The sequence below is a fragment of the Montipora foliosa genome, chromosome 14 (assembly GCF_036669935.1).
Source record: "Montipora foliosa isolate CH-2021 chromosome 14, ASM3666993v2, whole genome shotgun sequence".
NCBI lineage: Eukaryota > Metazoa > Cnidaria > Anthozoa > Scleractinia > Acroporidae > Montipora > Montipora foliosa.
The window spans coordinates 5,196,038-5,207,239 of record NC_090882.1 but is presented as its reverse complement, the minus strand read 5'-3'; the positions used below and the strand labels follow the sequence as shown (position 1 = coordinate 5,207,239).

At 39.0% G+C, this 11,202-nt stretch overlaps 1 protein-coding gene across 11 annotated transcripts in view; it reads right to left on the bottom strand.

Moving 5' to 3' along the window:
* The window catches only part of LOC137985019 (kinesin-like protein KIF26B), a 70,785-nt gene that overhangs the window by 18,317 nt on the left and 41,266 nt on the right, over nucleotides 1-11,202 (bottom strand). For 9 of the 11 annotated variants that reach the window (XM_068832415.1, XM_068832416.1, XM_068832417.1 and 6 more), the window contains 2 exons: nucleotides 782-1,110; nucleotides 370-595 (listed from right to left, as the gene is read on the bottom strand). In XM_068832415.1, coding sequence (XP_068688516.1) covers nucleotides 370-595; nucleotides 782-1,110 — 555 coding nt within the window. Of the gene's footprint in view, nucleotides 1-369; nucleotides 596-781; nucleotides 1,111-4,089; nucleotides 4,189-10,259; nucleotides 10,491-11,202 lie in introns of those variants that run through there. The other 2 variants (XM_068832424.1, XM_068832425.1) reach the window with 2 other exon arrangements.

The following is an 11,202-nucleotide window of genomic DNA, read 5'->3' as shown; positions in this document are numbered from 1 at the left end:
AACAGACCTTCAAGTTTAGCATCCGGACACGTTTAGTAACAGTGAGGACAGACGCTTATGACTTGGAGCTCAAGCTCCCAGCTTTGAAAACACAACAAAAAATCACTCATCGTGTTCTATGGACGCCTTACTTTACAATCAAAGCCATGACCAGGGCGCGCACTTCTTGCGAACGCTAGACTTTCCAATAATAATAATAATAATAATAATAATAATAATAATAATAATAATAATAATAATAATAATAATAATAATAATAGTGGTCACTCGTGAAAGTAGTCGAGTCTCTGAAAATGCTGAGACTAAGTATGGCAATTCTATGTTCGAGGTTATGAACTATGCACTCCTGGCTAAGAGGCGTTCCCTTACTTTTCCATCTGTCCTCTTTGTATGCATCTTAAGAAGGCCTGGTGGCACAGCAGGGCTGGATAGCCGAAGCACTTCCTTGAAATTTGTGGGGAAGGGGTAAGGCTGGGTTTCTTTTGGCCTGGGTCTTGAGGGCGCCAATTCTACAGCAGGGGAGGGGTGAGTGGTGGTAACTTCCTGTTTGTGTCCTTTCTTCTTCTTCTTGGAAGACAGCAATTTTTGAGCAGCTCTGAAAAAAAAAAGCCCTAAAATAAGAAACATTTCAAATATCTTCCCCAAGAAGAAACATGAGGGATTCTTTTAGTATTTTAGCCACTGAAAGATTCACTGGAGCATGTGTTTAATTTAAGCTCCGCGTCTTTTTGTGTCCAGTCGTTATCCAACAGAGTCTATTCTTTTACTAGGATAATCCTACCTCGACAAAAATGAGGAACTCACGCCCGTTTCCTCCGGTTTAACATACGTCACGCCATTGCGTTCAGCCGTATCCATGGTAACGCCCATTTGAAGGCGCTGCTTGTCCGCCCGCCGTATTAACTGTTCAGCGTTCGGCCCCACCACGTATCCGGGAATGTTGTAGTAAGCCAGGAACTGGGATTCTTCCAGCGTGTTCACCATCGCAACCGCCTCTCGCTTGAGCTGATTCAGATCGGTGCAGCAGACCTCACACCGATCGTTTTTCCATGATTTCATCTGACTTTCTGGAATGCGGATTTGATCGAAGATTCTCGCAGAAAGAGAGCCCTGGGAAAGGAAGGAAATGCATATGAGGGTCTTTCAGGTGATCAAAGTGAAAAGAGGCACCGAGAGGCTTTCTCCGGGTACTCCGATTTCCCCTCTTTTGACTTTCTCTCTCTCTCTCTCTTGACTTGATTTGCGTTAATTGTTAGTTTCAGAACGACTAGACACTTAAATAAAGTTCCTTTCCTTTGCTTTAGCCGTAGCCGTCGTCGACCCCAGGGGTCAAATTAAATGCCAGAGGACGTGAGACCCCCAACCGTGCTTTAAATTGTGCCATCACAGTGTACTAGCTTTGCGTGAGAAACTGAGATTACTTATCAAGACGTGGTTCAGGGTTCGTCAGCGGACCCCAGGGGTAAAATTATACAACAGGGGCCGGTTGCCGGTTGCTCGAAGCCTGGTTAGCGCTATCCGTCGGTTCAGAGGTATCAAAACCGATAGGTTTCCATGGTATTTAACGCTGGTTAGCGCTATCCATGCTTCTAGCAACCCAGGCCAGTACTTTAAACTGCGCTTTCACATTCTAGCTCTGTAAGAGAAACGTACTCCTTTTTGGCGTGGTTCAGTTCAAGTGGCCGACCTAAGAGATCATCATTACACAGCTTGGGCTTGACAAATGCAACCCTACTTAAAATTAGGCTATGACAACCTTGTTTTGCGCGGCGTGGCGTGACGTGATTCAGCGCATGTTGCTGACTTCCGGTGTCAAATTATATAACTAGGATTTGAGACCCCGAATTCTACTCTAATTTCGCGCATGAGAGCCAACCTTTGGTTGAGAGTGTTCGATTATATATGTGTTATTTTTAACTAACGACACTGCAAAAACACCGGAAAATTTAATCTTCAAAAAGGAAAAACTTAAGTCAAACACAATGCCGCACTCAAGCGTTTAACAAGAACAGGAAGCACTGGAACTGGAACTTTGCCGGACAAATTGTGTTATTTGAGAAGCTGATATATACAGCGAAAAAATGGAAGAAAAACGCTTGAATTGTTTCACATTAACCGAATCATTCAGCCTGGGTGTAATTTTACGTGTAATTTTACGCTACAGAGCCAAAAATGGCCGCATATTTAATCTCTTTTTGTCGACAAAAGATCTCAGCTACTTTTCAAAAACAATTAAAAACGTCGTTCACTTTCATGATTCCATACTCGCTGAGATATCGCCTTCTCATATATGCTGAGGAAAGCTAAATTTTGCAAACTCTATCAGTTTAATCTTAAGTGAACTAACAGTCTACAACTTGGGTTATAAATAGTTGTAACACTTCGCTAGAACAGCAAGGAAAAGCCCATCCGAGCTATTAAAAACGTACCCCTCCTTTGTTCCCCCCCCTCCCTTCAATGTTGCGTTTACCGGTCGGTTTTTGCATTCGAAACCATAAACATCAACATTGAAAGGGGGAGAGGGGTCGAATTTCCGTCTGTGTTACAACATTTGTGACCGAGACTGTAGTACAATACAAAATTTGCTAAATAATTAAGCGGATATTAGTGTATTCACATAATAAAACAAACTATAGCTGGCTTTCACGTCACGTAATCGCGGTAATATTGGTGGACGAAAACAAAAGGTCTCTCATTGGCTCCTTTTGTTCATCCATCAGCAATCGTATATTGCAAAACTGTTATTTGCGCCTCTAGAGATTAAGATTGGTTGCAAAATACCTATATCCATTTTATAGCATTATCACCGTGATTATCTTTGTCTCAGTTTTAAAATGCATGAAAAAACCCCAAAAAAGCGAAAGTTTAAAAGACAACCTGGGAGACAAAACGCTAAAAAACCTATTTTCAAGCCCTTTAGTAGAGCTGACTCATCTGTGACATCCAAAATTGGTTGCGTAAGTATTATTATAGCGACTGGTAAGCTCCGCCTAATTCATGCTAATTATTCCAACTCAAAAGCAACAAAAATGTCTCCCAGACATGTGGCCAATCACCGGAAACGAGTCAACCAATCAGTTACTTTGGAAGCCAACAGATCACCTCGAGATTAATTTAACGCGTGATTCTTCCGCACAGATTTCACTCAACATGTGCATGGTGTTTTTTACCTCCAAAGTCTTAAACGGCGTTGTTGAATTTTGGCGTTTTCAATCCTTTAAGGCATCGCGTGACCTCTTAAAAAAGTTCGCTAATAGTCATTTTAATTTTGCTTTGGTTTCACTCCAAGCAATCGTACCTAATGACTCCAAGAACCGGAAACAAGCGATACTAAGTGCGCAGGAGGAGTCACAAAGAACTTTTAATCATTAGTAATTGGTGACTTAACTTGTACATTCCTGAAGAGAAAAATTTTTACACAAGATACAAGCTCTATATAGCTCAGTTTCTTCATGATACCCAACCGTTTTGCAGTCGATAAAAACTTTTGGCTGAGTGTTGAAATAAAGACTGTATTGCCCTTTTCATCAATCAATATAATCCTGACAAATCGTTACTCCAGGTTTCTCGCGAAGTGAAAATACCAGGCCATTTTGTGCACACACTGCGAAGTCTCTTGTTTCGTTCTCCGAAGAGAGAAATCCGGCAAAGTTTCTAGATTTGCAACGGAGAACTTTTTGTAGGGCAAGAAAAGCCGATTTGAAAACAGATTGTTAAATGTGGTTGGATAACAGTATTCTAGGTTAGACAGGCCTGCAACCGCCCTAACTTTGATAAACGTATTTAAAGTACTCTGTTGACCGAAAACTATTGTTTCAAATTCGCAACGAAGGACAATTGAGCCTAACTGAAAAAGTAACCAGATTTTGGCGCCAGGCTTTTTTCCACTTTTTTTGCAATTTTAGTGATGTGTATAAAAAAGCCTGCTAAAAATCGTGATTTATAGTTAACCTCACTGACAAGTTTTGTTGTTAACGGTGGCCCTTGAAGAGAAACACTTAAAGAGGTAGGGCTAAGAAACTAAAAATCATAAAAGCAAAATCGAGCATGTTGTTTTTTCTTTTTTAGCATTTTTGCAATTTTTGTTACCTTTCAATGGCGTCTATTCCTGCCAGTGCCAGAGGCGTACGAATTTTCCGTCACTTTCTCTAAAGTCATGCTGACTTTAATCGTCATCTCCATGCATGAAAAAACTTCGCACGCAACTCCTGCACACACCATTAAACATGAATGCATTAAATCGCCTTGAACCTCCTCTGATGTCACTAAAATTAATAACAACGTTTGGACGAGATGACAACAGACTCTGACTGACAATTTCAATCAATTAAAACAGTCCCCGAGGGCTAAAAAAACGCTTCCAACATTTGCTTCGCGTACGCACGCGATAGCACACGGTTGTCTTTCTGCCGCGTTAACGATCTCTGTAACAAACACTTTACGCCTCTGATTAGGTAGCAGGGTATAGCCAAACCTTAATTCCTATTGTCCAACTAAAAACGACAGTTACAAATGACGCAAATAAGAGATGGTCTTTTATATTTAAGAATGAGAACAATTGCCCTAAAGGATATTTAGGGCAAATTACCTCATTCAGAAAGGCTCGCGTGCTAAAAGTGTAGAAATCCCGCGATTCATAGGAGAGAACTAATTTACTGTAATTTGAGAAGAGAGAGCCAGCAAACTTTGCTAAATATAACTCTCCTTAATTCTTTCAATCTATTCTAGTTTCTCGGCTGCTCAGAGAAAGCTTAGTTTTCGCTCATTTTATGTCAAAGCGTACAACTATAACCATAAGCTTTCGTTGCAGGTTTTTTCCCCGTAGGAAATCGTCTTAAATGTTCATCAAATCAACAAGGTTTGCCTTTGTCTCCACACAAAGAACGCGGCCTGCGATTTTTTTCGACGGTAAACCACAAAAACTCCACAAAGGCAAGACAATTTTAACTATTAACCTTTGCATCCATATCCATCAAAGTATAACACTTTTCCATGTAACGGTTATAGAACATAGAAAAAGGAAGACGTTTTCACTGCGTAAAAGCGTAACGAACTTCAGCCTTCAGCCTACGAAGTTCTTAAAGTAGGTCCCTTCCCACAGTAGGGCCAGTCAAAACAGGAAATTGTGCCAAACTTTGACAGGACAACAAACAAAGTTGATCTTAGCTTAATTTAGCATAATTTCTTTGATCCGTATCTTAAGCGTTGTTTAAATACAGTGTACACGAGTCCGATCTTTCACAAAGGGGAAGTTCACACTGTAAGAATCTTATGGAAGCAGACATGGCGATATCTTTGCAGCGGCTCGCTTAACAATAAATCTGATAGTTCTTTGAACAAAATATTCAGAAAAAACCATTAGATGTAAAAAATTATGTTTCATTTACCTTAAAGTAGAGGGTACCTCGCAGACTGGGGCGTCCTTAACCAACTCGCTTTCAAATCCAATCGTAGTAGCCAAAGTAAATATTTTTGTTATTGTGGACTCCCGTTTCCTGAGGCCAAACTACGTTACTTTATGCTTTCAACAAGACAACTCAAGTGTTCTTCTAACGTAAGCGCTTTAAATGGATTTATTTAACGCTTGGTTTCCTGTTTTTTGTCAAGAGACTGTTAGGCGGAGCATATTAAGAAGATAGTACTTGAGGGAGAGAAGAGCCTCATATGAACTTATTCGATAGGTCAAAACTCTCCGAGAAATATTGCAATCTTACAAAACAAGCTAGAAAACACTCCTGTTCTAAGAGACGACAAGATCTAATGAACACACACTTGAGAACAATTACCTGCCATGCTGATAAATCAAATATCATTACGCTTGTCACCGACTCTTTGGAACCATCCTTAAGAACGACATGCAAGCAAAATAACACCAACTAAAACAACAGTCAGGTCTCGCCTTCGAGCAAATTTGGCCAATCAAAACAGGAGAAGAAAACAAATGGGCCAATCGTGATGTCAAGTGACAATTAGTTTTGTTTTCGCATCTGATTGGCTGAAAATGTGGCGCGAGATTTTCCACCGATCAGCAAACGTACCAACGCAAATCTACTCGCCATTTTGTCAACGTTTCAAGGAAAGAAACAAATATATCAAGCCGTTGGTGATTTAAGACTGTAAAATTTGCGGGCAAAGGGCAAGTTGCGTGCTTGTAATTCGTGAAGAACTTGACATCAATTGACCTTCACCCGAGTAACGTCTCTGAAAAAAAAGCACTTGTTTTTAGGGGCAATGGAACTAGTTAACTGTTTACAGGCGCCCTACTCAAATGATCTAGAAAGGAACAATTCAAACTTAACAGAACGTGATAAAGAATTTCAACTGACAGGACACAACCAGTTAGCAATTTACAAAAACCGACAAATTTAAGGAAAAAACAAAACATCTTTTCATCGTAAGATTCCCTATTTCGAAAGAAAATTTTCGGATTTCGGGAGAGTACCGAGCGACTTACGCAAATGCAAGAAGGGCAACGCCCTTTTCTCTAGAATACAAAAGAACCTTAATTGAGTCAAACGTCGATTTTTTCATGAACTTAATTGGTTCTATTTAGTTCGTCTCATGTAAAGTTCGACGTTTGTCCTGGGCCTAAGCTATTCTGTATGCGGAAGGCACGGTAGATAAATGGAAGCTTTGATCAGTACACTTTTTACCGAAACACTCAGTTTATATAATCGATCACGTGTTTTTCAAACAAGACATGTTTATGTTTGAATTTAAGATTAAGCAATAGCTGTCGATAATTGTCAAGACCTACTAGGAAATAAGCGAAGACAACTGATACATTCGTCTTACACACACGTGCCTCTATAACCGGTACTCAAGAGATAAGTCTCTTTCACTTTAGGCAATCGATATTTTAGATTGTTTTCTTCTGTGGGTGTGATGCTAGGAAGGAACTAGTCACCACTCTGGCTTCGCCAATATTGCCATTTAAAAAAAACCGAGAGAGCGAAAGTAATATGATCCTTTCACTCCATCGCTCAAGGTGCACACAAAAGCGTTGTGAAACCGGAAAAATGCGCAAAAAGCTAAAGGCAAAATTTATGCTTTTGTGAGCAAATGTCTTAAGATGGATAATAGCTAACTTGGAGATTAAATAGCATTAATTCAGTGCTAACAAAGTAAGCTTAAAGGTTATAAATCAGTTTAAAAGCGCATTGAAATTTCAAACACTTTTTGAACAATGAAAATACAGGGTGGAACGCTCAGGTGGCCTTTAAAACTACTCCAATTCTTCGCAGTTCGTTTCATTTTGTTTCTCATTTGTTCTTAAATGCACGTTCATCTTATCAGTCTTTTAGCACAGCAACTTTCACTTTTTCTTTCTCGCTGCAGGTGTCCTCAATAGGCAATGAGCGAAATCTATGAGCTTCAAACACTAAAGTTGACCTTTGGCTTGATCCTCTGCGAAAAACGTTGACGAAATCCGGAGTTGAACTGAGCAATTGAAAGGAAACTATGCAAAAAGTCATAGTTTTCCTCGATTTTGTCCACATTGACGTCCGCAATGTGAAGATTTCGTACTTCAAAGTTCCGAGAATAGAGATTTCAGCATCGTTGGTCAGTGCTTGTCCTGAAAGCATGAAAGTTCTCTTATTCTCGGACTAGTCTCACTCTCGCTTGACAAGTTGCGGGATATCTGTAGATTTCAGGCAAGAAATAAGCTACAATCAAACAAACCTCGTTGATTTTTGACATCTTCAAGATAATGCAAATTGCCGGCTTTTATCAGATGCCAGAAAACCTCTCTTTTCGGCCACCTTTATCTCTGTACAATAACTGAATCAAGTTTCAAGTTTATTCATCGTGACCAAGCACATAATTTATAGTTACATAACTAGAATTTCCGAAGCTAGAGGCTTATATTTGGTCAAAAGAGCCAAAATGTGCTCAGTATGTAACAACCTTACAAGAATAAATAAATAAATAAATAAATAAATAAAATAATAAATTATATATATACAAAGTATAGTTAGAGTTGAAAACAATCACAGCACCTAAAAGTTAGTCATATAGCAGTTGTAAAGAAATGAACAGCGTAGTTTATAAGAATAATAATATATACAAAAACTGAGGTTTTTTTGGCAATGAATTGTAAATTCAAGCCGCCACACCACGTTTTACTTGTTGCAAACTTGTAACATCGCTGTTTAAGTTTCCCCAAAAGCGTGGGAACCGATAAATATATAGTTACTGCTTTCTTAAGCGTGACAAGATAGAAGAAGGAAGCAGAAGAGGCAACAAAAGATAATTACTAGAGACAAAATTAAAAGAAAACTTCAAAAGCTAGGGCAGTTTTCCAATGAAAGGCAATTTTTCTGAAGGGCTTCGAGACGATTAAGAATTTTAATAGTAGGAAGTGTGCAAGAAAAGAAGCAATTCCAATTTAGGGCGTGAACATGTTGCGATGTTTAGCTATAGAAGCTGCGGTAAACCAAAATCACCAAAGCATTTCCAAACTGCACGGAAAATTAATTTTTTTTCCTGAATATTTCTTTGCAAGAAACGAAACTATTTTTGATCAAGTTAGTGGAAGATGTGAATAAAAGGTTAAAACGCGTTCTTCGAACATCATACCAGCCAATAGCCAGGATCGAGTGGTAATTTCTCCCAGAAGAAAGTGGATGATTCGGCGAGAAGAATTCGATGTATAACGCTACTACGTTTGTATACTCATTTCTATTTGGTCACGTAGTGATGTCAAAATAAGAAACTAATTGGCGATCATCACCCAGGAAAAACACACGAAATTTGTCAAAGTAAAGACATGGAAGAACCGCAAATTAATCCACACAGATGACCTTGTATTTGAACCAAATGGACAGCTTAATTCTGTTATGTGTACACTTTATCTCAAGCCATAGGGGGTGGTTGCGACCAACGAGAGCAAAAGACTTGTGACGCCCTCATTGTCTGACTAAAACACAAACATTGTTAGTTGAACGTCGTTCACACAAAAGGCCTTAAATATGCTTAATATGCCATGTTCTATTCGCAGAAGCCGGAATATCGACTATAATGCAACCCCGCGCGACAACTTGACGCCGATATCCAGCAACGCATTTTGTCTGTGATATGATAATTTATCAAGACCGGCCAGCGCATGTGGCGGTATACAATAACCACAGACCGTCGTATATTTTAACTTATTCGGGCTGATTGATCAACAAAAATGCTCACAATTTGGAAAGAAATAAAAAAACAAAAAACAAAAAAAATCAATCGGTTCATATCGAGACTCTATCAATGTTATTTTCCAGTTCGAATTCACTCGTTTAGACTATTTTTTTATACTTTTCCCCCGTTTTTTGTGTTGTACAAAAAGTTGTAAGTTATACATAGCTTTTCAACTGAATGATGTCCTACTGTGTTGAAATGATCGGAGCATTTTTTCAAAGTAAATAATAACTGTGAGGTTCCGAAATACTGCAAGATCTTTCAAGCTTCAATTTCGCTCTCTCACGCAAACTTCGCGGCATCAAGATTCTTTTTGTTTATACAACAAAGAGAAAAAACACCTTTCAAGATGGCCAAAGAAAATTCAAATCCTTTAATCCTTAGCGCCAAAACGCAATTAAGGCGTTTTGTTGAGAGTCCTCTTCAAAAGAAACTATAAGTTAAAGGGCATTTTCATCCGTCCTTTCTTGCAATTACTATTAATCGGGAAATTAAATATCTTTGCCGACTTCCTTAAAGTTTAGCAAAAGCGAAAATTAACCTTTTAAGCTCATTAACGTGGGCAAAAGCGTCCTTTTCTCATACAAAAATCAATGTCATTTTTTTTACTTCCATTAAAATGCTTTTAAGTTATCCACCGGTCAAAACCTTTAAAGCAGAGGTACGTAAACTTCACAATTTGTCTTTTGTTCAAATAGAGTCCCTTTGACTCATCAATAACCACTTCCTCTTGAAATGCTTGGCAAATTCTGGTTTCTAATGGAAATAGATAGTCTGTAAAAGAAATTCGCATCTTTAGGGGTGATAATTCGATTTTTGTGAGAGCTCAATTGATCTCATTTGTGAGAATTTTCAGCTGTCTTTTTTGGCCAAAAATTCGAATGATTTGTAAGATGTTTTAGTACAAAAGATCGTAAACCGTATATACCATTTCCAAACGTTTGGTTGAAATTTAGGGTAATTTTCCATTGTAGGACGAAGGACAAAGCGTTAAGTCCCTTCAAAAGAGACTGATCTAGGTCGGTTTCGGCTACTATGGAATTTTCTAATATTTCGAGTATTAAACTCAAGACACTAACCTGCGATGTCCCGCACTTTGTAGCCTTAGATAAATCTTCGTACAGACCGCGTTCGCGCCAGTTATTTCGATCAAACCTATCCAAACTCCCTCCATAAGCTCGCCAGTTTTCTAAGCTTTGATTTTTACGCCAAGAATAGTTTTTAAGCGCCATTTCAACTCGCGAAACGCTTTAAATTCCAGAAATAACATAAGAACTTGCAACTGCGTATATCGCGACCTGTAATAATCTAGGCGCGCAAATCACGTGCTTAAATTTAAACAATTGCCTCGTGCCGAGCTACTTATATTCATATCGCAGTGCACTATAATCTAAACGCCATGCTCTCGGATAACAAGCAAAATATCGTTTGACGCGAACGCTAATGCTGCCACAAAGAATTTTCAAGCAGCTGAAAGATTTTCTTTTTACCCGTATGTTTATGAATGCTTTGTTTGAAGGATAACACACAGATAACAACATCTAAAGAAAATTCGCGGCGATCTGTTGTATGGTAATCTCCTCCTATACTTCTAAGCCTTTCAAGTAAGGAGCTTACCACACTGTAGCCTATGGCATGGAAAACTGGTCGTAAATTCGCTTGAGAAACAAAACACTGAATAATGGGTTTCGGCTAAATATCGGAATTAGATTTAAAGGATTTTGTTAATCTATGCAGATAATTATCGCCTCCTCTTTAGCAGGGCGACAAAAGATTCGGAGTCCATTAGTGGGTAAGTGGTAAAATCACTTGACGCACGGCTCGAATCGAGAGAACAGCTAGCCTTGTGCAACAGAGTTGTCTCACGGCTTCGATTATGCGCTAGTCACAAAGGTGTCTATGTTCGGAACCGCATGAACAAGATAGGAGTTAAATAAGAGTGATTCATTAGTTATCAGTCGATCTTTCAAAGCCTAAAAGCCATAGATAAATAGAATGGGAAGCTGGCACGTGCGATCTAAG